The 27,350-nt window shown below is 56.9% G+C and overlaps 4 protein-coding genes across 13 annotated transcripts; 1 reads left to right on the top strand and 3 right to left on the bottom strand.

Annotated features, from left to right (window-relative positions):
* Positions 1–205: 205 nt before the first annotated feature.
* ULK3 (unc-51 like kinase 3) lies at positions 206–4,908 on the bottom strand. 7 transcript variants are annotated; one of them, XM_080396019.1, is made up of 16 exons: positions 3,827–4,908; positions 3,451–3,591; positions 3,124–3,244; positions 2,936–3,040; positions 2,706–2,849; positions 2,527–2,609; positions 2,271–2,426; positions 2,088–2,193; positions 1,923–1,963; positions 1,708–1,810; positions 1,525–1,589; positions 1,328–1,406; positions 1,198–1,238; positions 1,075–1,122; positions 943–997; positions 521–671 (listed from the first exon to the last, which is right to left on the bottom strand). In XM_080396019.1, exons 1-16 carry the CDS (start codon positions 3,926–3,928, stop codon positions 655–657), a joined length of 1,407 nt encoding a protein of 468 aa, XP_080252145.1. In that variant the 5' UTR covers positions 3,929–4,908; the 3' UTR covers positions 521–654. The 7 variants fall into 7 exon arrangements, 6 of the variants coding, with proteins under 6 accessions (XP_080252141.1, XP_080252145.1, XP_080252143.1 ...); XR_013929534.1 differs by having other exon boundaries at positions 589–671; positions 1,075–1,145; XM_080396015.1 differs by lacking the exon at positions 1,198–1,238 and having other exon boundaries at positions 206–671.
* Positions 4,909–5,048: 140 nt separating this feature from the next.
* Positions 5,049–17,899, bottom strand: SCAMP2 (secretory carrier membrane protein 2). Its single transcript, XM_080396022.1, has 9 exons — positions 17,709–17,899; positions 12,624–12,704; positions 11,860–11,949; positions 10,749–10,866; positions 9,934–10,062; positions 9,252–9,411; positions 8,643–8,744; positions 6,775–6,892; positions 5,049–5,702 (listed from the first exon to the last, which is right to left on the bottom strand). The coding sequence occupies exons 1-9, from the start codon at positions 17,763–17,765 to the stop codon at positions 5,556–5,558; spliced, it is 1,002 nt and encodes a 333-aa protein (XP_080252148.1). The 5' UTR covers positions 17,766–17,899; the 3' UTR covers positions 5,049–5,555.
* A 96-nt stretch (positions 17,900–17,995) lies between these two features.
* MPI (mannose phosphate isomerase) lies at positions 17,996–21,996 on the top strand. 2 transcript variants are annotated; one of them, XM_080396013.1, is made up of 8 exons: positions 17,996–18,477; positions 18,794–18,921; positions 19,202–19,402; positions 19,492–19,633; positions 19,903–20,085; positions 20,207–20,380; positions 20,528–20,736; positions 21,194–21,996. In XM_080396013.1, exons 1-8 carry the CDS (start codon positions 18,150–18,152, stop codon positions 21,410–21,412), a joined length of 1,584 nt encoding a protein of 527 aa, XP_080252139.1. In that variant the 5' UTR covers positions 17,996–18,149; the 3' UTR covers positions 21,413–21,996. The 2 variants fall into 2 exon arrangements, with proteins under 2 accessions (XP_080252139.1, XP_080252140.1); XM_080396014.1 differs by lacking the exon at positions 18,794–18,921 and having other exon boundaries at positions 18,049–18,477.
* Positions 21,997–22,312: 316 nt separating this feature from the next.
* Positions 22,313–27,169, bottom strand: FAM219B (family with sequence similarity 219 member B). Of its 3 annotated transcripts, none has more exons than XM_080396025.1 (6): positions 26,826–27,169; positions 25,259–25,361; positions 24,891–24,981; positions 24,411–24,488; positions 24,089–24,137; positions 22,313–23,534 (listed from the first exon to the last, which is right to left on the bottom strand). In XM_080396025.1, the coding sequence occupies exons 1-6, from the start codon at positions 27,111–27,113 to the stop codon at positions 23,379–23,381; spliced, it is 765 nt and encodes a 254-aa protein (XP_080252151.1). In that variant the 5' UTR covers positions 27,114–27,169; the 3' UTR covers positions 22,313–23,378. The 3 variants fall into 3 exon arrangements, with proteins under 3 accessions (XP_080252151.1, XP_080252152.1, XP_080252150.1); XM_080396026.1 differs by having other exon boundaries at positions 22,313–23,409; positions 26,826–27,167; XM_080396024.1 differs by having other exon boundaries at positions 22,313–23,537; positions 26,826–27,165.
* Positions 27,170–27,350: the final 181 nt, after the last annotated feature.

The following is a 27,350-nucleotide window of genomic DNA, read 5'->3' as shown; positions in this document are numbered from 1 at the left end:
TGCCTCGACCCCGACGCTCCTGCAGTGAGAGGGAGGCAGGGCCGGTGCAGCTGGGTGCTTGAGGCCGGAGGAGCGACAGCAGGCGCCGAGGTAGTTGCTGGGTGAGAAAGGCACAGCGGAGGGTGGGCACCAGGAGCATCCCCGACCCTCTGCCTGCTGCCGTCACCGACAGCCCGGAGCTCTCGCTGGGGCTCCGTGGGTCTGGGCTGTGCATACACCCAGGGCTCCCCTGGAAGAATCTGGGAGGTGGAAGAAACATCCAGCCGAAGAGGCAAGAGACGTATGCGACTGGCAGGGGGGATATGCTGCCGGAGCCCGGTGCCAGGATAAAAATACCCAGCCCGTCGCAGCCGGTGGAGGGAATTAGAGTGGAATAACCCGCCCACTGTGGCCAGGGGAGGCAGACGGTCGAGGCAGGGCCAGGAGGGAACTCTGCCTGTTGGGAAATGATGCCAACGTCCAGGGAGAAGGGCAGGTGGCTCTACAGACCCACCCGTGGGACCCTCCCGGGGTGGGAGCCCAAGGGTGAGCCCCCGAGGCGGTTACCCCAAAGCGGTTGGGACAAAAGGCTCATCCTTCCTCCACCCTGGCGGCATCTCTTCGCACGGCAGCGCCAGGGCGGTGAGCAGCATCCCGCCGGCTGGCTCCCGGGCATCACTGCAAGGTACAGGCTGTGCCGGGGGGCACAGAGACCATTCACTCAGCTGCACACGCCATCATCACCCAGCCGGGTGGGATCCCAGCCACGCACGACCCCATGCTGGGGGGAGAGGAAGGCGTGCGGCATCGGGATTACCCATGGGCAGGAATATCCCCGTGGCTGCAGCAGCTGCAGGGATATTGCCCACCACTTCAGCGAAGCCACAAGGGGGGACACTTCCCCAGGCCCCTTTTGTCAAGTCCCCTCCCAGGGGACAAGAGGAGATGGAGACAGGGACTCACTGCTCCGGACGGGCTCCGCCAGCGCCTCCTTGCCCATGGACTGCGCCTCCCGCATCTGCCAGGGGAGAGGGGTGTTTTCCAGGCTGCAGCCCCCCCAGCGTGCTCCAGAGCCCCCCTCAAAAGCAGCCGTACCTTTATCTGATCTTTCAGGTACTCGGCTCGGGCCATCAGGGTCTGGATCTGGTGGACAGAGAGGAAAGTCCCTTCAAAGCCATGCCAACAGGGACACGCCGCAGTCCCACGGCTGGCACTCACCTCCGCGTGGAGCAGCTCCCGCCGCCTCCCTGCAGGCTCCGCTGCGGAGGGAAGAGGGATGTGCCGTCCCATCAGCCCCGCGCACAGGATGCGTCCCTGCCCCGCAGCACCCACCGCAGCCACAACTCACCGGCCAGGAGGAGCAGCAGCTCCCCCAGGCTCTGCTGGTAGAGCTCCAGGGTGTCACGGTCATCTCTGCCTTCCTCCTCCTGCAACAGACCCCAGGGGCCGGGCTGCAGCCGGGGGGATACACCAGCTCCCCCCTGCCTGGGTTTGCTCTTTCCCCTTCCACTCGAGGGGAGACGGGACCCCCAATGCACGACCCACCTTAGCGATGGCAGCAGAAGCCATTTCCAGCGCAGCGCAGAGCCGAGGCTTGTCCTTGGCCATCTCTGCAAGGGGATGTCGCATTGGGAAGCACCCCCGGGGAGGGGGTGACACCCTTCAGCCCAACCCCCCACCGGGTGTCCCCTTCCTGCTCTGAGGCTGGGGGTCTCCACAAAGCGCTACCTTTAAGGAGCTCTCTGGCTGGGTTTTCTTTCTGCAGGAGGCTCTTGTTGCTGGAGGTGACCAATGCCTTCAGCTCCTCTGCGCGGGAGATGTACTGCCCCACCTGCCCACAGCAGGGGGGTGAGGGGACCCCCACCACGGGGACTGGGGGGGCATCTTGCCGAGCTAAGCTGGGGGGATGCCATCCCCCACCTCCCCAGGGATTTTTGGCTCACCTTAGCCCGGATGGCTTCTTTCCGGCGAGCATCACTTTCATCTGGAGGGAGAGTGAATGAACGCTGGGGTGGGTGGGCCGCAAACTGGCCTCTCCCAGGGTGCTGCCCACCCCCCAAAAGCAGCCAGCGCTGCCCAGGACCCACACAGCCCCCAGGTGGACTCACAGTGCAGAGCCGGCACAAAATACTCCAGAGCTTTGCAGTACAGGGAGAGGGCGGTGGAAGCGTCCCCCTCCTGGTCCTTCTTCACCGCCTCCACCACCAGGTTGGTCTGGGGGAGACAAGGTGGGGGCTCAGGGCTCAGCCCCGCCATGTCCCCAGGGTCCAGCTCCCCAGCACCCCGCTCACCGCCTTGCAGAGGCTCTCAGGGCCGGGGACGTGCTCCATATCCACAAAGGGGTGGGCAAAGAAGCGCTCAAAGGAGATGCGTTTCAAAGGGTCCCTCTCCAAGAGCTGTCCCAAGAGGTCCCGGCACTCCGCGGAGAGTAGGGGTCGGCTGGGCAGCTGGGGAGGGGCAGGGGCTGAGAGACCCCCGGTCCTGCCGCAGCCCCGGCATGGGGATGGGCTGCAAGAATCCACCCAGCACCATCCCATCACGTGTTACCTCAACAGCCCGGTCGCTGCGAATCTTCTCCTCCAGCTCAGCGAAGGAGCGAGAGGCAAAGGGCGGCCTCCCAAAAAGCGCTTCTGCAAGGGGGCAAAAAAAGGGAGCGGCATGGGGAGATGGAGACGGGGAAACCGGCCCTGAGCCAACCCCTGGTGAGCACAAAAGCAAAAGCCCACCATAAAGGATGACGCCCACCGACCACAGGTCCACCCGGGCGTCATACTGCTGGCGGCACACCATCTCGGGAGCCATGTAGAGCGGGGAGCCCCGCAGAACGTGCTTCTCGTCCCACGGGGACATGTGCTGAGCAAACCCAAAATCTGTGGGGCAAAGAACGAGGAGAACTTGTGGGGAGTGGGGAGAAGGAATTACCACCCCCAGCCCCTCCCTGGGGACCTGCCCTGACCTGCCAGCTTCAGCTGGGGGTTCTCCGGAGTGCTCAGGAGGATGTTCTGTGGCTTGAGGTCCAGGTGGGAGATGTTGTGGTCATGAAGGAACTTCAGGGCACAGGCTGGGCAGGCAGATGGGCACGTGGCAGCAGGAGAACACCTCTACAGCCCTGTCCCCCAAAATCTGTGGGCCAGAAGCCCTTACCGAGCTGCTGCAGGAAGATGCGTGCCACCTTCTCGGGGAGGATCCTGCGCATCCGGATGAAACGGGAGAGGTCTCCCCCAGCGCAGAACTCCATGATCAGATAGATGTGGTCACTGTCCCACTGGGAGGCAAGAGGACCCCGTCACGCTGCCCTGGCCGGTCCCACTGCATATCCCACCCACACAGGGTCCACCTAGACTGGTTTGCCCAGTCACAGGCACCAAGCCCCACGGACACACCCCTGGGGAGCCAGGGGGGACCCCAGGACCTGAGCTGGACCGGTGCTGGCTCAGTGTCACCCCTTCGCCGGGAAACGCCCAGCCCCACCTGGAAGTCCTTGAGCTCCACGATGTGCGGGTGTCGGATGGTCTTCAGGATCTCAATCTCCGTCAGCAGATTCTCCACTGACGCCCGGTTAAGGCTCCTCTTGCTCACACACTTGATGGCCACCACCTCGCGCGTGTCCCCCTGCCAAGGGGCACCAACTCTAGAGTCCACCCGTAGCTCCCCCCAAACAGCCACCCTAGGGGTCCTTCCCCAGCCTGGGAGGGGTCCCGGGGGCAAAGGAACCCCTGCCAAGGCGGGGGACAGGTCCCACATAGGGGCTACAGGGCTGGCACCCCATATAGAAGGCTGTGAAAAGGGGGAGCGCCGCACGGGGGAGGAGGCGGGGGGGGCCAGGCCGCAGCGGGCCCGACCCTACCTTCCTGTAGGCCTTGTAGACGGTGGCGTAGGTGCCGGCACCGAGGCGCTCGGTGAGGATGAACTCATCGAGGCGCGGCGGGGCCCAGCCGGGCCCGGCCATGCCCGATCGGCCCCGGACTCGCTTCCGCCTTCCCAGCGCGCCACGGCCGCAGGCCCGCCCACTACTTAAGCCCCGCCCAATAACCGCCCACAGCCTGGCTCAGGCCCCGCCCGCCCCTCAGGGCCCCACCTACCGCCCAAGCCCCTCCCACCGCGCAATCAGCGCCCGCCGCACGGCTCAGGCCCCGCCCGCCGCCAAAGCCCCGCCCATTACCCCAGCTCAGACCCCCGCCCACCGCCCGCAGGGGGATTTTATTCTGAGCACATCTACGTTTCATTATATTAATTATTAATTTTATTTCATTTTTTTTTTACATGAAAAGATCAGACGCAGCAAAACCCACCCCAGTACCCCCGGAGGAAGGGCGTGTGAGCCCACTGATGTGTGGCCAAGGGGGCTGGGAGGGCAGTGGGCAGCCTCCCCCCCCCCAGCACCCACTGCCCCCGCAGGATGCGGGTACACACCGCGACCCCCGCGGCTGGGCAGGCAGGGGACAGGGGCTGCACGAGGTCAAGTCTGCAAGTAAACCCACGGATGGATGGATGGAGGGAGGGAGAGCTGGGGGGCTGCAGGGCACAGCCCCCACCACACCGTCAGTCCCTGCCCCACACCCCAGGGATGCTGGGCACAGCTCCCAGAGCTGCACACACACCCCAAACCTTGGGCAGAGGAGGAGGAGGAGGAGGAGGAGGAAGGCAGGGAGCTGTCCCTGGAGAAAGATTCATTCATGCTCTCGCCTGGCAGGCTCTCAAGGTTAGCCGGCGAGGGACATCGCTGGCAGCACATGGTCACATGGCGTTAGAACTGGCGTCCTCGGTGCCGCTGGAGCAGCGCAGCCAGCGGGTCAGGCGATCCTTCTTCCCCCTCCCTTCCCTGGTTTAAGGCCGCAGTGAAGACTCGGCCCCCCACTGATGGCTTCTCCCCCTCTCCATGCCTTGGGCTGCTGGCCAAAGGGCACAGGAGCCCCGAGGGCCATGATCTGCAGGATCCTTGTGGAAGCAGAGGGGGGTATCTGCCACAGAGGGACAAGGAGAAAGGTGTTTCCTCCCTTCTCCAACCCAGCCCTGCTCCCAGGTTTTAATTCATGCCACATTACCCCAGCTCTCAGGCAGCCGAGCAGTTAAGAGGTCAAAATGCAGCATTGTTTAAGTGTAATAAACCAAAAGTACAGTTTCTGCTCTTAAAATTAACAACATAAACTACATGCAAGTTACAACCACCCCCACCCCACCCTCCAAAACAGCAGATAATCAAATTCTTCATAGCAAAGGCCAATAGAAGAGAGGAAAAAAAATCAAAAAGCCCTTCCCCTTGCCTTCCTGCTACAGGCAGGGCAAGGAGAGGAAGAGAAACAAATGCTCCGTATGTCCTGGACAGAGAAAGGTATTTGCTTCAGAGAATGTCTCCCCTATCTCCCCACACCCTAAAACAAGACAGGGAAAACTAATAGTCATAAATGTAGGCCAGCTGAAGCTAAAAAACCAGACCTCTTCTCATCTGGAGTCGGCATCACAGAGCTAACATGGTACTCCCAAAAAGTGCATCTTCAGGAAAAAAAAAAAAAAAAAAAAAAAAGGTTGGAGTGACAATGGCAGAGGAAGCGAGGGGGTGGCAGCCCCAGGAAGGGCTAGTTTCCCCGGAAAGCACTCTGTGCAGCTGAGGAGGCCACCCCAGCAGCTGCATTCTGGAAGCCCCTGTTGGTGAGGATTCCTTGGGAAAACTCTTCCTGGGCCCTTTGGAAACTGGCTCCCGTGCGCCGATACAGGGAATGCACCTGGAAAACAGAAAGAGAGCGGAAAAAAACACAAAATCAGCATGCAGTCGTGAGCTCGCTGCACACACCTTGCTTGCCAGCTTGCTCTTCCTCTGCCCTATCGCTAACCAGCTCTCTTAGCAGCTAGAGAGGATGGGCCGGAGCCACTGGCTTCCACCTCACCCAGCACGTGATGCTGTGGATTTCAGGAGACCCTCAGTTGTCATAAAACGCGGAGCTCTCAGCCAAATGGCAGGCATCAGACCAGAAACCCCGCTCTCCGCACTGTGACGGTATGGACACTTAGCCCCTGCATTTACAGATACTTGCAGAGCAGGACCTGAAGGTGCCCACAACTACAAGCATCAGGTATTTCCTTCAAGACACAATTTAGGAGAACATGAGGAGGAAGCAATGGGAACAGGACCAGTTCAGCCTGTCCTTGCCTTCCCCAAAGCTACATTTCTGCTGTTAATTGCAGAAATACCTTCCTCTGATCGACTGTGTGAGGGTTGAAGGGGGGCTTGTGGCTGGCAGCCAGCAGGAAGGTGCTTGTTTCGATCCCACCAGGCTTTCAGAAGTCCCACAACACTGTGGTAGCAGCGATTGTAAGGCCCTGGAAAGCCAAACAAAGCAACGGCCACCTCTGCTCGGCCAGCTCCGGACACACTCAAGGTAAAAGGGAGGTGCAAGTTTGATGTCGGTGTTCAGTAAGGTGACATTTGGGACCTCGCTGGTTGTCTTTGGATGGCAGCTGATGCAGCACACCTTGCTACACTCTCCTTTATTCTAACATGCACGGTTAATGGCATGCCTTACTGAAGCACTTGTGCATCCTCTTCCCTCCCCAAAGGCTACTTTCCCACCTGCAAGTCCCCTTAGTGTTCAAGCAATGTGGCATCAATACAGGAAGCACAAGCAAAATTACTTCCATTAAAAGCTCTTGACCTGACAGTGCCCCAATTACACCTTCAAAAGCAAGCTAATCCCCAGAGAGATGAGAGGAGGTGGCAACCTCAGGATACCCTAGGAGCAGCCTGATCTGTGGCTCTGCGATTCAGCCAAAGTCACACCTTGCCTCCGAGCCACTCACCTGCTTCAGGAGGAAGAGTGAGAGAACCGCACACAGCGTGAAGAACCCTGCCACCACCATCATTATAACCGTCACGGCCAGGTTCCCGTGCAGCTCAGACAGCGCTGCAATCCATCCACTGCGAGAGAGAGGAGAGCAGGGTGAGCATGGCAAGCATTCAATTCACAGGATGAGAGGGAGCAGAGGGAGAAGACGCACCGACAGTTGTGTAAGAGCCTTTGGGGGAAGGCTACAGGGAAGTGCAAAACCAGCCGTAACGGCTGTGGAAACAGGGACCCAGGTGCTCATCCAGGCACTTTTTTGGGGGCCAGAGTTTCCATTCTCATTTTTACAAGCAATGTGCCTCTACACAAGAGAGCTGTGCTCACCTCACCCACCCACGTTACAGCCCTGGCCCCTAGCCCACCCCGCCTTAAGAGGCAAACCCAATACCCTTAGTGCCATCATACATCACGTCACTTCTACAAGCAGCTTCTCAAAATTCAGCCACGTAGCGCAAAGACAGGCTGATACATCTACATTGGAAGAGATCAGCTGGCAGATCCGAAGCCTAGACTTACATGTCACCATGACAGCTCTGTGTGGCCAGGGATGTAAGTGTTGGATAGGGAGGAAGAGGAAGGAAGGGGTGAAGTCAAAGCTACAGAAAGGAGGAAACTGGCAGTTGTTGAAGGGAAGGGGCAGGAGGGGACAGTGGGAGTTAACAGTGCTTGGCTGTGGGTGAAAATACCAAGATGCCTCACTCAAAACACCCTCCTACGTGCTGGAGAAAGGAACCTTCCAACTGCTAAACCAAGCAAGCCGTGTGCCACCAGGAGAGAGGGAATCAAGTGAGCCAAACCGTCCCATTCGATGCGCTGCACAACTTCTTGCTCGTTACCAGGAAGCGGAAAGGCACACCGTGCACTACAGCCAAAAATAAATGTGCTGCCTGGCTCGAGGAAACACAGCAGAAAGCTCAAAGCACGCTCTCCAAGTCAGCTTAAAAACAGAGTGCCCCCTCCCAGTCCCCCGTGACTCAGGCAGCAGCAGCTAGCAGGGGAGGGAGCACGTGGACAGCTTTGCCCATGAGCCCTTCTGCAGGCAGCGGGCAAAAATAGACAGCAGTTTCATTGTGTTCATCACCTGAAGGCTCCCCCTCAGGAGAAAAAACACTAGATGTTAACCTTTTCACTGTTCACAGAAACTCTGGAATCTGACCCACAGCCAAGGCAGCAAGGCAAACAGCAAGGCTGTGCCCTCACTGCAGCGAGGCACTGCTGGCAAGAGGATTGTTGGAGCCACGCCAGAAGCCCAGACTCCCCCTTCTGTACAACACCATCCAGAAAGGGTGAGGGTAAAACCCTCTCTGCTTATATTTTTGAAGCACAGCCCACCACCAACACACTCAAGAAATTCAGTAAGAGTTTGGGGACAGAATCAAGCTGCTAACAGCAGGTACCATACCCAGACTCCAGGTCAGACAGCCCTCACCTCCACACACTACAGCCCCTGCCAGGGAAAGCTCCATTTTAACACAAGGCAGATGCGGTCAGCAAGGTTCAGCATCAAAAGGGGTAAGTATTATATGTAATAAGTGATGTGGAAGGCAGCAGAGGAGGCACGGAAGGTTTCACATACTCCTTTCTGCACTGGCCCCAAGCAGAAAAAGTACGTGCCTTCGCTGGGGCTAGGATGGGATGAGTGGAGGAGAGAGGCAGCCCAGCTGGGACCTGCCAGAGCTGTGTGTCCGGCAAGGGAGGAAACCCACGGGAGAAAGAAGAGACAGCTGTCAGAAACGGACCCCAAAGCTTCCGACAGTCACAGACCTGGTGAGAAAAAGCATCCATGCAGGGCTGTGACACAGCAGCGTGTGAAACCAAGCTTACCTGTCTCCCCAGCCAGGAATGCCGACAGCCTGGATGATGTAGATTGCTATTTGGCAAAAGAAGATGAAAAAGAAGACGAAGAAGCTGAAGGAGCTGTCAGACCTGCAGGAGAGACAGCAGCAAGAGTGAAACCCAGGGACGTGATCTCTGCACAGACTCCCTTCTCTACAGGGAGGGAAACTGTTTCAGTGAACTCCCTTCTCCCGGGGAAAGCTGCTAAGGAGAAGCAATTTCAGGAGGAACTTACGCAGCAACACAACTTATGCGTCCACTTCGTATCACTAAACCAGAGCTCTGCCCAGTGCAAGATGGGCCAGAGGCAGCCAAATGCACTGTGCTCAACACACGAATGTACCAAACAGTTTATCAGAAATTAATAATAAAGCAGGACCCTGTGATTGGCTAGGCTTAGATTTCAAGATGAAAAAGGACCACCACAATTAAGCTCCCTCAGCGACTTCTAGTATGTTTAGGAACAAGTGGCTTTGATCTATTTAATGAAGCAAAGAGCTGGAAAAGTCCTGCAGGCAATGTACGATTGGAACAGATAAAACCAAAACTCCACGCACTAAAAGACACACCCCTGTTACAGAAAAAGCTAGTACTTGCCTGAAAGCCTTGTAAATTGGTCGGTACCAGCAGAGAAAGGCACAAGGTGTGAATAAAACAAACCACAGGATCGAGAGACCAAAGTCTACTCCCCTTTCTGCCTCGACTGTGAACCATGCCAGGCAAGCAAGCAGGTTTAGGAGCAGTGTAATCGAATGCACTGTGCAGGATGGGAGAGAGAAGAAAATATCAGTAAGTTCTTGGAAAACTCGGACGCATCCCTAATCTCTCGCTGAACACCTGGAGCTCCGCAGAAATTAAGGAGACTTTAGGCCATCTAATTTCCTTGCCTTGCTTGAAAGGAAAACAGAGCTTAACCTAGAGAACCTCATCTGATCCTGCTGCTTACAACCAAATCTTAAATCTTTTCAGAGCACCAAAACTGCCAAATACAGTTGAGACTGTTTTTCACCCAGTCTCTGAACTGTGCTATCCACTGTTTTTCAGAGTCTCAGGAGAGTTGTTAAAGTCTCTCCATTGCGCAACAACCAAAATTCTGTCATGAACAAGCTATTCCCAAAGCATAAACTTTGAGTCCTTTACATTTGCCTTCATAAAAAAGGGAGACATTACTTTACCCTTGCAGACAACACCCACAGAATTTACTGTAGGGCAAAGCTCAGCATTTGATACAGAATCTTCTTAGGAAGAATTTTTAATTGCAGTTCAAGCCATTACTTACGCATCCACAAGTAATATAGCATCTTGCATATCCGCTGGTAGTCAGCTGGGATGTCTGCAGAAAAATCCTGATAAAAACACGGCTTGATCGGACACTTCTTGGGAAGAGGTGGCCAGTTGTTTTGCCTTGCTGTGGAAAACAGAAAGGAGAAGTTCTTCACTTGGTCCTCTCTCATTAAAAGACTAATTTGCATGCCACAATTTGCAAGTAGCCATTCATATACACTGACATTAACAGCTTGGAAGAGGCTAGGTCTTGATAAGAGCAGGTGACACAGCAGGGATGTGTAAAAAAAATCCGTGGGAGGCAGGATTCCCCTGCAATGGCCAAAGGGCTGTCACAATCAGTGCCACTCGGCACTACGAGTCCAGATCCAGCCATCTCAAACCAAGATTAGAGGATAACACTGTTTTGCAGTGGTTAAGAGAGCCTCAACACTGGAAAAACGCTTTATTGCTCCCAGTGAAAAGCTTCAGTGTGGCAGCATCACACATCAGCTCAGGCACCGATACAAAATTGGTGTTTGAAGAACTTAACGTAGCCAAATGCAGATGCTGAGAGCACGCTCGAGGCAGAGACCCACCAGAGCTGGTCTCCAGAACCTCATCTCTGAGCTCATTTCCTATCTTGTAAGTTATGGGATGACAGGTACAGTCCCAAGAGGGTTGCCACAGCTGTGAAGGACTAGAGGAAAGACACATGGCTTCTAAAAAAGCTGCATACACTCAGACAGGCTGAGCCTTCAGCAAATCCTGACAAACCAAGCGACCCAGGCTTCCCTGGGCATCACGCTCACTGCAGGAAGCAGTACTTACGATTAATGCTGGCTGCATTACTCTGCAATTCCCTTTCCTTCTTCTCCAACTCAGCTGCCTTCCTCTCTAATTCTGCCTGCTGCTGAAGAAGCCCAGCCTGTGCTGCCGCAGCCACAGCCTAGAACAGGGGGAGAAAAAGGTAAGTCCTTCTCTCACTGAGGCAGCAGCAACACCACCAGCAAACACAGCAGGTGCCAAACTGGAATGGAAGCAAAGGCAATTCAACAGCAAGGGTTAAGGACAATTTGAAAGCTGAACACCTGTGGCTGAGCTGAAATGTCTTGAGGCTTTCTGCCTTACCTGCTGGAGGATGAAATCAAGATCAATGCAGAACTCCACCCAGACATTCCTCTCTTATCCCATGGGAAGATAGGGCTGGAAGAGCCCTCAGGAGGCTATCCAGCCTGCTGCCCATCCTCTATGCCCTTTCCTTTCAGCAAAGCTATGCTTTTCTTGCAGTTTCTTCTACCTCCCAGTTCACCTCGTTCCTCTAGGCACCTCGCAACAGAGCGGTTGGCGAGACTCCTGAGCTTCCCTTCCCTTCCCAGCTAGGAGAGGACATTCAAAGGAAAGGCAAGACAGACGCCTACCACACCTCTTAAGCATCTCTTCTGCCTGCTTGCTAGTCTGAGAACCGATCCTTTCTCCTAGCAGCCTTGGCTTTTCTGCTCTTTGGATGAGATGCTCCTGGCAGCCGAGTACTTGCCAGCCAGTCCAAGCAGCAGCTGCAATATATAGCTAGACTGCATTTACACTCCTGGAGCAGAGCACGTCTGAGCAGTCACCAGAACTAAGCTAAAAGCATTAGCAGGATACATTTCAGTGTTTGCAGAGGGAAAGCCAGAGCAAACAGACTACAAGGCAAAGTGAGCTCCGCCACCAGGGGGACAGGGAAAAAGGCCTAAGAAGAACTGCATCTATGTACTCCCCATAGAGACCTGCTTCAGCAGGCAGGTACAAATCCAAGTTTAAAAGATCACCTGCAGCTTTCCACATCCAAGCCCAGAGAATCCTGTTCCCTTCCTACTCCCACAAGCCTCCAGAGGCCACAGGAGCCCTTCACACTCTCTAGCCCAGCTCCTGGGAAGGCAGCAGCGAGGGGCTGCCATACCTGGGGAGTGGGCTCCACGGACGTCTGCAGAACAGCAGGTTGTGAGTGGCCAGAAGGCTGCACGGCTGGCGTCGTCCGTGCCGCATTTGTCTGCAAATAAATGACAAGCAACGAGGCAAAAACATTACATATCGCTTCTTTTAGCAAAGGATAGTTCAAGTTTTAGCGCTACTAAACCAGAAACCACTAGCAGGAAGCAACTCTACATTTTCACAAGTTTGTTAGCTCCTTAATGCACTGGGGGCACAGCACTTGAGGATTATGGCTGTTAGGCAAAGGAGAAACAAAAAGGGATTTCCATCAGTTGTTTAAACCACAAATATTGCTTTACCCTGGTTTCCTGTTCTCCTTTTCCCATCTCACACACGCAGCAGCCAGGAAATAAGAATTAAGTTCTTGCAGCGATCCATCAATGGTATCGCCACAGCACCTCAGCTCCCAACCCAGAGACCAAATAAATATTGATGTGTCCTGCCACAAAACATCTTCCCCTTCACACTTCATATAGCTTTATTGCGAGCCAGCAGTGAGTTTGAGAGAAGCTGTTCCACACGAGTGGAGAGCTCCAGCTGGGAGTTTATTAGTGCTCAGGCGCAGCAGCGGTGGCTCGCAGCTTGCCACACACGCAATGAGCTGCACCGTCCGTGAGGAAATCGGCTGCAAATGCCTCGCTCTTGTTTTTTTCAAGCTGCTCCTACCAAGGGACCTTCTACACCACTAAAACCACCACCAAAATACTTAGTGCAAAGACACGCGGCACGTACCAGCTGGGAGTTCTCAGAAAAGGGGTTGAATTCATCCAAGCCACTTTGGCTCGTGTTTGTGAGCTGTGTCACAGAGGGATCCTGAAAGGAGACAGAGCAAAACCAAATCAGCATCGTACATGGCTCATCACGAGCTTATACATTATCTACTGCCTGCCTTCCATCCGCTCGTTAACTGGGAACCAGATGGGGTAAAACACATGCCACAGGCGTGCCCTTGGCTGACAATGGATTTGAATAACCAAGGCGATGACTATCAGCAAGGCAAGATTTGCGGGCAGAAGTAACCTCCTGTTCAGCCAGGAGTACATCTGAAGAACCACAACACGCTCTCCACACAGGAGCCCTTTCTGCAGATTACTACTGCTTACCTACAGCAAGTTATTCCTGATTTCCAGGGACTCAAAGCAGGACATGGACTCATTCCCCACAGTCAGAATGTTGCTGGGCACCCAGGACCACCTCCCAACCCTCACATGTACCACAAAGCAAGCGAGGATCCACAAAGCATAGGAGAGCCTCACCTCACAAAATTAAATTCCTGGTACAACTGGTCCTGCTATGTCAGCTGCCACCCAGGACATCTGCACCAGCAAGCTAAAATGCCAAGGGTTGCTCTGAAAAAGTGAAACGCCCAGGAAAATTGAGCTGGGTGTGTGACACCAACTACTTTTGGAGGTTTTAACGCTGCTGCCATAACAACTGCGTTCACCTGTACCCACAGCGTCTCCCAGTCACTTCCATCAAATAGTTTGATTGTTTAAAAAAGGCTCTCTGCACCTCTGCTGAGAATGCCTTTCTTCCTTCACCTGCAATGCACGAAGCTATTTTTATCTTCTCTTTTACACACACTGCCTTCCATAAAGAAATCCTTCTTTGATAGCCAGAGTTTGACCTCCGGAGTGCTTCCCTCCCCAGCTACTAGAGAAACAAGGTACTTTTTGAACTCAGAAATCCTACTACGAGAACAGCCCGGCAACCAGATAGCTGGGTGTGGGTTAAAAAAAGAATTTAAACGTGGCTTTTTCTCCCTCCCTCCCCAGCAACTCATGTCTCCAGATTGGTCATTTTAATTTTGTGGTTAATGGGGTGAGAAGCAATTGAGACTGCGACAAGGTGAGAGTTACCAACAGAGGCGTGCAGGGGCCGAGCAAGTACCTGTGCTGCAGGAAAGTCATTTGGCTGGTCTGTAACTCTGGAGCCATTCCTGAGGCTTTAGCGCAGCCTTCTGCTGAACAAGCCTCGTACAGTACAGTTAATGAGTAACTTCACACATCTCCGCGATAGCAGGCACTCCCTACGCAACAGGTTGCACTAGTTTATGAATCACCCTGGGCTGAGGGATCTCAGACAAGTAGGTTTTAGATGCTGCTTGATGAAGTACAACTCCCCAGCCAGGCAGGGCTGTAACAAACGGGGAGCACCAGCAGAACGGCCACGCTGGAAATAAGGGCTGCAAGGACTCCAGGCACAGGTTTTATTTCACCACTTACTCCTCTGGAGGCTTTAGCTTAACCTGTTTTGCAGACGCATGGGCTGTCTACGGAAGCTTACAAGTCAATTAATGCACACTAGCACGACACCCTTTAATCCAGACCAGGCAAGGTCCCAGCCTGACTTTAGTCCAGCAGACAACGACTGCACAAGGAAGAGAAACTCCCTTAAAGGTAGGGGAAGAGGAAAGCAAAGGCTGCGTAACAACCTGAAGAGCTTGAATGGTCAGACTGGGAGGAAAAGTGCTCAGAAATAAGGAGAAACACTAGAACGCTGAGGCAAAATACACAGTTTTCTTCCCTTTGCTCACCTCCATTCAAAAAGATAGCTCCCAAATTAACCAGCACAGCACTGCTATAGAAAGGGCAGGCTGCCAGGGCAGGGAGAGCGGCACCACCGTTTCACGGCTTCCAGCTGCAGAACAGTTTGATTTCAAAGGGAGACGACCTCTTATCAACCTCTTATCTTACCACGTAGCTTAGAAAAAACCCCACAATAATTTAACTCTGTGGCACGGACAAGGCAAGGCAGCTCAGCTTAACTTGCTTGCTGTTGTGCAAGTCTGTGTAAAGTACATATACATAGAGCAAGGAATTTGCAACAAAGCTGAAGTGTGTTTGGACACGTGCCTCTGCACCCTGGCTAGGGCAGGAAGGAAAACAGCAGCTGTGAAACAGAGGGCGATACGCAGGCACCAGCTTCCGCAAGCCTGGACTACACAGCGTTAAGGATGAGTAAGCAGAAGAAATGGAGGGGAGATGAACAAGAAGTTGCCCACAAGCTTCACATTTTACAGTTACTTTCTGCAGGCTAGAAAGGAAAAGGCAGTTGACCCTCTTGCAACAAGCACAGGCCTGATCCTTAACATCGTGAAACAGGGACTTAATTCATCCGCTGCACCACTTGAAGCCACGTTAACCAGCTGTTCCCCTCCAAGGAAGTAACGCTCTCCTCTGCTCTGAAGGTCCCCACGTACCTTTCCTTCCAGAGGGTTTAGGTGTTAGGACCCCCAGTTAAACTCAAGCAATTCTCCTCAACTTCTTTCCTGCTTCAGAGCTATGGAAAAGCCTGAGCACCTGAAGGCTCTCTCCAACTATTCCACTCGATTTAATAAGCCCATCCAGCCACAAGCCTCACGCTCACACATCAATTATTAGCTCAACTCAATCTCCAGAACGCCAGCAAGCAGATCCCCATTTGCTGCCCTTCCTACCATTGCTTCCTCAAGCAGCAGGGATAAAGTCATGAAAAATGACATCAAGTTCCCCAGTACAGAATAATTTTGCCTTTCGACCAAATTGCACCGACAGGAAGACTAAAACTGTTATCAAATGCAATGATTAATGCAAATATGTAGTTGCTGTCGCACTGTGACAGCTGACAGAGCTGCTAAAAGATTTTGATGCAACAGGTCTATGCAAGAAATTACATTCTTCCATTTCTATCTGTTCCTCCAAGTTAAAGAAACAAAACAAAACAAGATGCCTCTCTAGATGAGACTGAGGCATGAGAACTCAATTGAGTAGTCACCTGGAACTTCACACAATTGTCTAAATATCAGAGTAACTGCCCCATATATCACCAGTCCTGCAGTCAGTCACCAGCATGAGACTCCGGAGCACTGCCACAGCCTGGAAGATGAACCAAGAGAAACCTCAAGGATTTTATTATCAGTATCTCTAAAAAGGATGGCAGTTGCCAGTCCTGTCTGAAGCTTAGATCAAACATCTGGAAATAGCTGCCACTTATAGCAAGTTACTGAATAAACAGAGGCATTTAATCATCTCTCCTTAACTGGTTATAATAAGCAACAGAAAGAAGAGCCGGAGATCTTTTCAAGAAGACCAAAACAGCTTATTTTATACCAAGCTTATTGAAAATTGTGAACGAAGTCTCCTTAAAAGGCAAAGATCCCCAGTTACAGCAGGATTTGCAGAGTACGAAGCACTACACTGGGATCCACAGCAAGGAAAGACGACCTGGTGCTCTGCCCAAGAGACATTCATCAGCGTGACAAGGCTGCGAGGGTGAAGATGCTTCTACACTTTCAGCAAGATCTCCAGAGCGTGTGGAAGGGGATGTCAGCACCAGCTGGGTGGCCAAACAGCCTCCCCAGCCCTGCACGGCACTGAGCCAGTGCGTGGACCCAAACCCTGGCAGGGAATGGGGTCATTTCATCAGATTTACTAGAGCAGGACAGCGCTGTCCTACGTCGTCAGATGCCACTTTCAAATTGGAGAGACAGGGCTTTGAGGCTCCAGGCAGCAGCAGTCAAGAGATTCCTCACATCCAGCTGCTGGCAACTGGGGAGATTTTTCTTTAAAAAAAGGGACAAAGGTGAACATGAGACCTCATGCTCCTGAAAGAAGGATATAAAGGCCACAAAGACCAGCTGTAGCTGCGAAGAGCCATCAGACAATTGCAGGGGCATCCATGGCATGACATATATTTGACCTCATTAAAAAGTAAGCGTGGCATCAGAGCTACCTGCTGTAAATTGCATCCAATCTTTTTTGTTTAAACACTGAGTAAAGCACTGGCATGGCCCTGTTCCATCAGATACCGGGACAGCTTTAATATTTATTTCCTCGTTCCGAAGCGACAAATCCCTGCGTGAACAGCAGCTGTACCCATGAGCCACCCTATATTCCCCATCCCTGGAAGGGATGCTACGGGCACACAGCCACCCAAACCCTTCCCGAGACACACAAGAGCACATTAAAGTGAACACGAGGGCAAGGAAGCATTTTTTTCCTTCTGATTTCACTTGAGATCCTCAAAACACTCAGCTCCATCGATAAACAATTTCACTTTGGCTTGGCCATGAAATCAGAGGGGAGGACATCACCCCGTCCTGCCGCTCACGTCCCGGCCAGACGGCAAAGGCCAGGCAGCGGGTGAAAGCCAAAGCCCGGACGCTCTCACACCGGAGGGGGCCGGAGAGGCCGTTCCCGGCCAGCTCCCCGGGGTGTCGGTGACCCCCCGGTTCAGAGCGCGGAGGCTGACCCCGCAGATGAGAAACCCGCCAAAAGGAGACCAAGTCCCCCGGAACCTCGAAGGCAGCCCCAGGCCCGGGCCCCCAGAGCCGCCGCCCACGCCGCGGGGTGCCCCGCGGGCCGGTGGCAGGAGCTAGCCGTTACCGGCGGACCCCAGGCGGCAGCGCTCCCTAAGGGCTCGGCCCCCCGGTTACCGGCCGTGGCTTCCACACCGCCGGCACCTGCACCCAGCCGTGGGGCGCCGAGCCCCCTCCCCAGGCCCGGAGAGGCGGGGCTGGCCGCGCAGGACGGGGGTCCCCCGGGAGGGCTCACGCCGCTCCTGGGGGGTGGGGAGGGGGCGCGGGGACCCCGGGGCTGGCGGGGGGCGACAAGCGAGGCGGGGGGGGGGGGGCGGCGGGCCGGGCCCGCGGCGCGGCCTAGGGGGGTCCCGGCCCCAGCACGCCCCCCCTAGTCCCGCCCCCTCCTCCTGATTGGCCGCGGCGGGGAGAAGCGGCGCCGCCACTGGCTAGCACCGCGTCAGTCAGTGCCACGTCCCGCCGGCGCCGGGCGGGGGAGCGCCGGGCGGGGGGAAGGGGCCGCAGGGCCCTGCGCCCACCTGGAAGGGGTTGATGTCCACCGGGTCGGCGAACGGGTTGGTGTCGAAGCCCGACATGGGCGCGGTCCCCGCTGCTCCGCTCCGCCGCTCCCGCCGCCGCCGCGCCAGGTACTTCCGGGTCAGCCGAGGCGCCTGCGCCGCGTGACCGGCCCGGCGGCGGGGCGGGTCTGCGTGACGTCACAACGGCGGCCACCTCCTACAGCGCGTGGCGGGGGTTAACCCTATAGGCGGGGCCGCGCTCCATAGGGGGGGCACCTATAGCGGGATCTGGCGGGGAGGGGTGGGGGGTCAGCCTCTGCATGGGGTGTCCCCGCAGGATCTACAGCGCGTCCCCTATGGAATGTCCCCTATAGAAGAACGTCCACCACAGGCGAATGTCCTCCATAGAAGACTATCCCCGACAGAAGAGTATCTTTCATAGAAGAACATCCTCTATAGAATATGCCCTATAGAAGGATGTCCCCTATAGCCCCCATAGGCCCTGCAGATGTTCCTGCGGGCGGGCATTGCCGGGCCCAGGAGCCTCCGGCTGGGCTCCCCTATGGCCGCTATAGGGTGCGCGGAGGGCGCTGCCCCGCCCCTCCTGGCTCCTCCTCTTCCGGCCCCGCCCGGCTCCGCCCCGCCCCGCCCGGCTCCGTCCCGCCCCGCCCGGCCGGGAGGCGGTGCCGGAGCTGCCGCCGCGGGACTACGGCTCCCGGCCTGCCCCGCCGTGCCGTGCCGTGCCCCGCCGTACCCTGCCCCGCCGGCCGAGCCATGACGGAGATCCGCGGTGAGCGGGGCCCGGGGGGGCTCCTGTGCGGGGGGGCTGTCCCCAGCGCGGTGGGGACCCTGTGGGGATAGGAGGCCCTTGGGGGGCAGGTCACCCGCGGGGCCGAGGGACCCCCACGCCCCCTATATAACGATTTAAAATTGCACACGCACCCGGTCCGCACGCCCTGCGCCACACCCCCCCCCCTTCCCGCAGGGCTGGGGTCTGCCCGGCCGGGACCCCCCCTCCTACCGCGGGGCCCGGGAGGGGTTTGGGGGGGCAGAGGGTTATTATTGTCTCTGTGTGTCCCGCCCCCAATTCTGGCTTCCCCCCGCAGTGTTCCCCCTTTCCTGCGTGGTGCAGAGTTACTCCTGGGGGAAGGTGGGGCTGGAGAGCGAGGTGGCCAGGCTGGTGGCCAGCAGTGACCCCCTTGCCCACATCCAGCCCGACCAGCCCTACGCCGAGGTGAGTGTCCCGCCGTGTGTCCATCGGACTGTGTGTCCGCCCATCCCATCCATCCATCCGTCCATCCATCCATCCATCCCAGGTCCGGCCGGCTAGGGGTGGAGGTCGGGATGTGGGTCCCCTGCCTGTCCCCGGTCCCCTCGAGCCTCTGCGTGACTCAGCCCCCGTGGGAGCTGCCTTGGCCTCATCGATCGCTGCCGGGGCCAAGCAGCCTTGAGAAAAAAACAAGTCATCTCCGCTGGCTGCTCGGCTCAGGGGTCCGTCTGTCTGTCTCCCGTAGCTCTGGATGGGCGCGCACCCCCGGGGCGATGCCATTATCCGGGATAACCGCATCCCCCAAAAAACCCTGGGCCAGTGGATCGCCGCCAACCCTGCCTGCCTGGGGGCAAAGGTGAAGGACGCCTTCCAGGGTCACCTGCCCTTCCTCTTCAAGGTGCTGTCGGTCAACACTGCCCTCTCCATCCAGGCACACCCCAACAAGGTAGGGGGAGCACCCCGAGGATGGGGGGGGCAGCTCCGGCCAGCCCCCATGTCCCTGGGGAGCTCACCCAGGTCCTCTGCTCTCCGCAGGAGCTGGCGGAGAAGCTGCACGCCCAGTTCCCCGAGCACTACCCCGACGCCAACCACAAGCCCGAGATGGCCATCGCTCTCACCCCCTTCGAGGGCTTGTGCGGCTTTCGGCCGGTGGAGGAGATCGTCTCCTTCCTCCAGAGTAAGGATGGTGAGGGAGGGGGGTCACAGGGGGTGGACCCCTGGTGCCACCTTTCCTTCCTGCAGTGGGTTCGGAGTGGGAGGCAGTGGCTGTGCAATGGTGGTGCTGGGCTCCCCGGCGGTGGGGGTGCTGGGCTCCCCGGCGGTGGGGGTGCTGGGCTCCCGGGCGGTGGGGATGCTGGTCTGTGGGGATGGGGGCGCTGGGCTCCCTGCGGTGGGGGTGCTGGGCTCCCTGGCGGTGGGGTGACGTGTGCTGGTCACCCCTGGCAGGTGTCCCCGAGCTGCGGGCGCTGATTGGGGAGGTGGCGGCGGAGCAGCTGGAGCGCAGCGGCAGCAATGACCCCCGCGGCGTCTCAGCTGCCCTCCGTGTCTGCTTCACCCGCCTGATGAAGAGTGAGAAGAAGTTCTTTGTCGACCAGTTGAACATGCTGGTGAAGAGGATCTCCCAGGAAGGTGGGTCCCCTCTGCCCGCCGCAGCCCTCCAGGACAGCTGGGGGGGGCTGTGTTTAGGGGAGGGGATGGGGCACCCCCCCAGCTCCCACCCTAGCATTGCGCCTGGTCTCTGCCCACACAGCGGCGGAAGGGAAGGACACGTCGGGGAGCAACGGGGACCTGCTGCTGCGGCTGCACTCCCAGTACCCAGGGGACATCGGCTGCTTCACCATTTATTTCCTCAACCTGGTGAGGCTGGAGCCAGGGGAAGCCATGTTCCTGGGAGCCAATGAGCCCCATGCCTACCTGCACGGAGGTGAGCACCATCGTGGGCTTTCCTAACCCTGCAAAGACCGTCCCCCAGGGTGGCCACGGTCTCCTGCAAGAGGTTGGACCCCCCACTGCCAGCCAGGGACATGCAGGAGGGCTGGGGTGGGCTGACAGCACTGCTTCATCCTCGCAGACTGCGTGGAGTGCATGGCATGCTCGGATAACACGGTGCGCGCCGGGCTCACCCCCAAATTCATCGACGTCCTCACCTTGTGTGAGATGCTCAACTACACGCCAGCACCCAGCAGCTCCAAGATCTTCCCAGCTACGCAGAGCCAGCTCGATCCCAGCATCTACCTCTATGACCCACCTGTGCCAGACTTTGCCATCATGAGGATAGAGGTGAGCAGCGAGGGGGACGCTTTGGGGACGCAGAGGGAGACCCCAGCCTTCTGCCGCCTTGGCTGTGCTCATGGTAGGACAGCTCGGTGTTGGCTGGGGTCACCTCGGCATGGGTTTGTTCACCCTCATAGCTCCAAGTGAGAATGGAGGGATGCAGGGGATGCTTGTGTCAGCCCTGGGCCGTGCTGCAAGCTCCTCTCCCTCCCCTGTTCCTGCTGCCTAGAGCTCGCTCACCTTCTCCAGCAGCTCTGGGCAGAGGGAGGACCGGGAAGAGGTCTTGACGGGGATGCAGCTTGGATGTTCTCAGCTAAGCCAAGGTCCCTGGACTTGGGCTGCTGCAGGCACAGGGTGGTCTGGGCACAGCAAAGGCTGCAGCGGGGTGGAAATGGGGACAACCCCCTCCGAAAAGAAGCAAAACTGGGGGAGTCTGAAGCTGCGGTGACCCTTTCCATTGCAGATCCCTGCCTCCATCAAGCTGTACCTCATCTCCGCTGTGGACTCTGCCAGCATCTTGCTGGTGATCCAAGGGACAGCCGTGGGCACCTCCACAGCTGCAGCCTCCGAAATGACTCTGCGTCGTGGCTCCGTGCTCTTCATCTCTGCTAATGAGAGCATCTCCCTCCACCTCTCCTCACCAGACGGGATGTTGCTCTTCCGAGCCTGCTGTCTCCTCTGAGCAGGACCTGGGCTGCTTCCCCCTGCATCACTCCACATTTGAGTAGATAGAAACTGGCCTGGGCAAAGTCATCTCGCTTGGAAGTTTCCCTTCCATCTGTTAAACCCCAAAACCAGCCTGCACCCGACATATAGAAAGAGCAATTCTACCAGTCGACTCCTTGGACGTGGCATGGAGCAGAGCAGGCAGAGGAAGAGCATCTCCCCTCGCAGCTTGTTAGCCACATCCCTGTAGCATCGTCCCCTCTGGGTGCTGCTGATGCCATACGATGCACACTCCATATTTTTATATACTTTTTCCCCCTTCCTTCTTACCAAGAAGCAGGGGGGAGGCCCGAGGTCTGCACCCTGGGTCGTGAGCATCTCTTGCCTGGCTTCTAGGAGCTGCTGCTCCCTCCTGTGAATGTGATGCTGAAGTTTTCTGCTGCTCCTGGGTGCCCGGTGGGCTCTTCCCAAGCCTGGCCGATGGCAAGCACTCCTCTGAGCCCTGTCACCCCTCACCTGGCTGTAAAAGGGGGCTGCTTGGCAGGGTGATGGAGCTGGAGAGCCTCTGGTGCTGTGAATAAAGTGGTGACTTTGTCCTTGGCACAGGGCAGTGTGGTGCAGGGAGCAGGAGGATGGGGAGAAGCACTGGTGTTTGCAGGGTCAGGGACTGGAGGAGGCTGGGGGTCACTCCAGCACCCCCACCCCAGCACCAGGTGTGACCTTCCCCACATCACCCTGCAGCACCATCAGCCCAGGCAACACAGTAGCTCCCCAGGGAAACGGGACAGTGGTGTAAAACTTGACCAGGGAAACCAGATCACTCCAAAAACCCTCCAGGGCCAGGGAAGGAGCTCTCCAGAGTGGGCACTGCTGGGGGGAATGGGGCTGAGCCCCCCGCACAGCACCAACACACCTCTGAGTAATGAGATCGAGTTTATTGAGTATTCCCTTTAACAACTAAAATACAAAAAAACGCAACAGTTCAGATCTCCAGACATGATGTATTTAAATAAGGTTCCTTCGTAAGAAGCTGATTTGTCCTCTATGTAGTAGAGCAGGACGGTGACTTAAGGCAGCTTTGAAGGTTCACAGCTGGCACGGGGGGCTGGGCTGCCCCGTACCTGCATCAGCAGCTTTGGGGACAACTGCCACAAGCCACTCACTCCAAACCCAGAACTTCATGGGTCCCTGGAGAGATGGAAAGCTGGGAGGTCCCAGCAACAGCAGCTGGTGGATGTAACAAGTGCAGGAGCTCGAAGCTCAGCAGCCTGCCGGTGTCTGCTCCCTTGGGTTCCCCCAGCTTCTCTTCTCCATCAGAGCTGCAATCTTTGGCTCAGATCAGCCCAGGGTTTAGGAGGAGGGAACCCAGCAGCAATTAATTGCAAGCAGCACAAGATAAGTAAATGAAGCGGCGCTCTGCCAGCCTGTGCTGACCCCAGCCTCACTGGCTTGGTCTCAGCCTGCCAGGGAGGAGGGGTGACTAAAGCAGAAATAAATAGAAAAGGGGTCTCAGGGCCTCCCAGCCTGGTCCTGCACCGTGGCAGTTCGACCCCACAATCCACTGCCTCTTCATTAGGGAGGGCTGGGGAGCGCAGCCTGCGCCTGGGGCCAGGTCCTGATCCCTGGCGTGGCTCATTGAAGGAGGAAAAAAGGAGGTCAGGCAAACCGAAGAGCATTTGCTGCTGCACCTCCCCGTTCCTTCCCTTTACACGCCCATGGAGGTGCCCGGGCTCTGCCTCCCCTCCCTCCCCAGCGCAGCCAGGTGACAGGTCCCCTCCCGTGCCACCTCTCCCTGATATTGCTGAGTGTCAGGAAAAGTCCTTCGGGTGGGTTGGTTGGTGCTGCTCACCACCAGCAGCATCGCAGCATCACTCAGTTCTTGTGTCACTGTCCCAGCATGAGACACAGACGCCAACAGCCACCCCACAAGACAAAAAGTGCTGGCTTTTGACCTGTTCCTGCATGGTCCCGGCCGAGCGGCATTACTGGATCACACAGGAGAGATTTTCTCTGAAACAACAGGGGCAAGAAGAGGAGGCGACAGGTTTTGGGGGGATGAGATCCAGATCTTCATCATCGGGGACCTCATCGAGGTGGTACCCATCCTGCAGCAGCTGCCGGCTCAGGTCCTGGTTTACCTGCTGCCAGGGGGGACAAAGGAGGCAGAGCTGGTTAAAATTAGTCCCCGTTTAGCTAAAATTTAGGTCCCAGGGCTTGCAAAGAGCAGGCATGTGAGCAGGACAGGCATCGCATCCTCCCTCCAGTGCCGTTGTGTGTGGAGAAGCAGCACAACCAGAGCAGAGAAGGTAAAGACAAGACCAAAGAGCTTTTCCTGGGCTGTAGCACCCACACACACACCCCATGCACCCCAAAACACCCCGCAGGCTGTGACACCCTTGTATGACGGAGCTTTTCAGCTGCCCCGCTACAGGGTCTGGGGATAGATGATGCTTTAGGTGCAAAGGGCAAAGCAGCGGCAGCCAGCTGGGGCTTGCAAAAGGGAGATTTGTGCACGGCTGAAACGCATCGGGCAGCAGAGGCAGTGGGTTGCAAAGCAGAGCTCTGCAGGATGGACACACACACATCCCATGGGGTGATGCTTCATCGCAGCCCCTACACAGAGCCCTAAGGCATAAGCGGAACAAGGGAGGCCGCGGGAACCACGTCGTCAGAGTCAAACCCCTGGACTTGCCTCGGCGGAGGAGTAGCCCGAGGAACATCTGGATCCCAGCTCCCCATCGCTAAGAGAAGAAGGAAACGGTCAGAGCCAGCTGGGAAGCGGCATCTTTGCTTGGGATGCAGACAAGGGAATCTCGGGGGGAAAAAGGGAGCCAGCAGCATAATCCCGAGGGATTTAAATCTGGGGACAATGGGCATGTTTTGCTGCTAAGAGATGCCCAGTGCAATCAGGGACACTCTACAAGTGACAAGGAAAATCGGTCCCCCAAAAAAAGCCAGCTCTGAGCCTGCAACAGCCCCCACCCAAAATCCTGGGATATTCATCCAGTCCCCACCTGTCCGAATCGAGGGAGACCAGGTTTTCATCCACCGTCTGGCTGAGCGCCGTGTAGCCCTTGTTAAACCTCACCGATCTGCAGGGAAGCAGAGGAGTGAGCCCGGAACAGATGTTTTGGTGCGGAAATGCAGCCACAGGGCTGCTGGACTGAGGAACTAGGGCAGGAATCCTGGTCCTGAATGTCCCTTGCCAGCCAGGCATTGTCCCAGCTAAGAATAAATTCCACCTAAGCTCTAGACTTCCCGATGAGATCCTGAACACCAAACCATCCCCCAAACCATGAGGAGGAGCATGGCCCCTGCTAGAGCATCTCCTAACTTGTGCAGGAAAGGTGCAATCCTTTGGTCTATTGAATGCTTGCTGGCCACAACACAGCAGCGACTAAGGTCCCAAACTCATTTTTTAATCCTCTGGAGTTTCCCAGTCTCCTCAAGGAACATGAAAAATACATCTTGGGTAAAGAAAAACGGGATCAGACCTTTTAGCTGCCGGCTTCGGCTGGTGCGGCACGGGTCCCCCCAGCAGCCCCTGCCTTCGCAGCGCCGCCTTGGCCAGCTCGCGCTGCCGCTCTGAAAGCCAAGCACAGGGGCAGAGCTGAAAGCACCCAAACGCTCCCCAAGGGTCCTGGTTTTGGGGGTTGGGGGCGCAGGGCAGGTTGGCCCTAAGGAGAGCATGGAGGCGTTGCGGTGCTTTCCATAGGCAACACCTATGGGTTGCTTTTTTTTAATGGGTTTTGGTTTTGTGGGTTTATCCCATCAAGGAGTAAAAAAGCTTTCAGTCACTGCCCTGGGTGAGAGGTGTCAATGACTCCCCAAATCCCGGCAGAGTCCCCGGGGTGTCACTTACGCAGCTTGGCCTGAATGGAAGGAGGCTTGCTCATGATGTACGGTCCCCTCTTCTCCACCGCATCCGCCGCCTTGCTCGGCCTCTTGCTGTCAGCCCAAATCAGCTAAAACAAGGGGAGAGCAGCGCCGTCAGCAGCACCTCTGGGCGGATGAATTAAACCGGAGTCAGCTCAAAGCATCTGGTTGTTCTGGGGAAAGGTGCCGGCAGCCGGCTGGGAGCTGGGAAGGGACGGCTCCTCCCAGCCCTGCGCCGTGGCCGCAGGAGGGAGAGGAAGAGGAATAAGCAGATCTATTAGCAGATGAAGGGATTATTGGGAATGGCGATGCTAAAGTAAAAGCAGTTGCTTTGCGAGCCTAACTGCTGACCAGCAGCTTCTTTGCGAACCTGACTCCAGTAATACTCGGGAGAAAATGTGACGGAGAAGATTTAACTAGCAGGTTCATCAGATAAAATATAAAGATATTTTATTTTAATTTCTCCACAGGTTTTGAGCCTTTCAAGCTTCTTGCCATGCTTTAAGGAAAAGCCTCCCCTGCCTGTAAGGCACTTAGCGCCAAGGAGAGCCAGCACCGCTGAACGACACAGGGGGGGGTGGAGGGGTGGAACTTCTATAAATACAATAACTAATGAAGAAAATAGAGGAAAAATCAGAAAATGGAAGTTGGGGGCATCAGTGTGGGAGGGACAGGGAATTAGAGGAAGCAGTTAATGAGGAAACAAGGCAGAAGGACCCGGGGTGGTGACCGGAGAGCACAGCCAGGGTCAGCGTCAGTGTCTTACACTGGGATTAGCAGGGCAGAGCCTTCCGCGCGGGAGCCACGGTGTGCCGGGAGCCCGGGCAGCGGGATTAACCGGGCAGGCAGCAACCTCCTGCCCCTGCCCTGCACCCTTCTGTGTGTGCCGGACCCCCCCGTGCCCCCCCATACAGCCCCCCTGCACCTGCCCAGCACTGGGCCAGCAGGTGTGTGCCCCCCTACAGCCAGGTGTGCCCCCCCCATACTGCCCACACACACCCCCCCAGCCCCATAGCCATGATGCACAGACCCCATATTGCCCACACACACCCCCAGCCCCGTAGCCACGATGTACAGACCCCATACAGCCCCCACACACCTCCCAGCCCCATAGCCACGATGCACAGACCCCATACTGCCCCCACACACCCCCAGCCCCATAGCCACGATGTACAGACCCCATACTGCCCCCCCACACCTCCCAGCCCCATAGCCACGATGTACAGACCCCATACAGCCCCCCCCACCTCCCAGCCCCATAGCCACGATGTACAGACCCCATACTGCCCCCCCACACCTCCCAGCCCCATAGCCACGATGTACAGACCCCATACAGCCCCCCCACACCTCCCAGCCCCATAGCCACGATGCACAGACCCCATACTGCCCCCACACACCCCCAGCCCCATAGCCACGATGTACAGACCCCATACAGCCCCCCCACACCTCCCAGCCCCATAGCCACGATGCACAGACCCCATACTGTCCCACACCCCCCAGCCACGTGCCCCATACAGCTCCATGACCCCCAGCCCCCCCGGCCCCGCACGTACCCCCGGGCCCCGCCACACGCTGGCTCTGCCCACAGCGGGACCGGTCCCAGCCCCGGCTCCGCCGCCGCCCGTCGCCATGGCCGCCCTCGCCCCGCCCCTGCCCCGCCCCTCGCCCGCCCAGCCAATGGGAGGCGGGGAGGCGGAGCGCCCCCGCGCCGCGCATGCGGAGCGTGCCCGGACCCCGGGACAGCCGGATCCCGGGACCACCGGGACTGCCAGATACCAGACTCCCAGGCACCGGGACCACCACATTACTGGGGCAGCTGGGACACCAGACGTCCGGCCCATCAGATACTGGGGCAGCTGGATACGGGCACCTCCAGGACAGCCAGATGCCAGACACCAGGACCACCAGACACGTGGGACCACTGGGACACAGCAGTGGGTGTCCCTGCTGTGACCCCACTGTGCGACAGGGAACTGCTTCCCTGCACAGATTCCCCTTTTCCTAAAAAATGCCCTTTTTCTGGAGGCAGCTGGAAATAATGAAATATTTTCCTTTTTCTTCCCCTTTTTTTGTTGCCA

This window comes from Falco punctatus (assembly GCF_963210335.1).
Source record: "Falco punctatus genome assembly, chromosome: 7".
Taxonomy (NCBI): Eukaryota; Metazoa; Chordata; class Aves; order Falconiformes; family Falconidae; genus Falco; species Falco punctatus.
Note: the sequence above shows the minus strand (reverse complement) of the source record. Positions and strands in the feature narration are given on the sequence as shown.

Excerpts from the sequence above, each read along its gene's own strand:
- MPI (XM_080396013.1), top strand. The coding sequence starts at position 18,150 with ATGCCCTATAGAAGGATGTCCCCTATAGCCCCCATAGGCCCTGCAGAT. Across the intron at positions 19,634-19,902 it reads GATCGTCTCCTTCCTCCAGA|GTGTCCCCGAGCTGCGGGCG; the intron begins GTAAGGATGGTG and ends CACCCCTGGCAG. Across the intron at positions 20,086-20,206 it reads GAAGAGGATCTCCCAGGAAG|CGGCGGAAGGGAAGGACACG; the intron begins GTGGGTCCCCTC and ends CTGCCCACACAG.
- ULK3 (XM_080396015.1), bottom strand. The coding sequence starts at position 3,928 with ATGGCCGGGCCCGGCTGGGCCCCGCCGCGCCTCGATGAGTTCATCCTC. Across the intron at positions 3,041-3,123 it reads CATCTTCCTGCAGCAGCTCG|CCTGTGCCCTGAAGTTCCTT; the intron begins GTAAGGGCTTCT and ends CTGCCTGCCCAG. Across the intron at positions 1,123-1,327 it reads GCTGCTGCTCCTCCTGGCCG|ATCCAGACCCTGATGGCCCG; the intron begins GTGAGTTGTGGC and ends TCTGTCCACCAG.
- SCAMP2 (XM_080396022.1), bottom strand. The coding sequence starts at position 17,765 with ATGTCGGGCTTCGACACCAACCCGTTCGCCGACCCGGTGGACATCAAC. Across the intron at positions 10,867-11,859 it reads CCGTGGAGCCCACTCCCCAG|GCTGTGGCTGCGGCAGCACA; the intron begins GTATGGCAGCCC and ends CCCCTGTTCTAG. Across the intron at positions 8,745-9,251 it reads CCAATTTACAAGGCTTTCAG|GTCTGACAGCTCCTTCAGCT; the intron begins GCAAGTACTAGC and ends TCTCTCCTGCAG.
- FAM219B (XM_080396024.1), bottom strand. The coding sequence starts at position 27,113 with ATGGGCCGGACGTCTGGTGTCCCAGCTGCCCCAGTAATGTGGTGGTCC. Across the intron at positions 25,362-26,825 it reads GCGTGTGGCGGGGCCCGGGG|CTGATTTGGGCTGACAGCAA; the intron begins GTACGTGCGGGG and ends CCCTTGTTTTAG. Across the intron at positions 24,982-25,258 it reads TTCCATTCAGGCCAAGCTGC|AGCGGCAGCGCGAGCTGGCC; the intron begins GTAAGTGACACC and ends CTTGGCTTTCAG.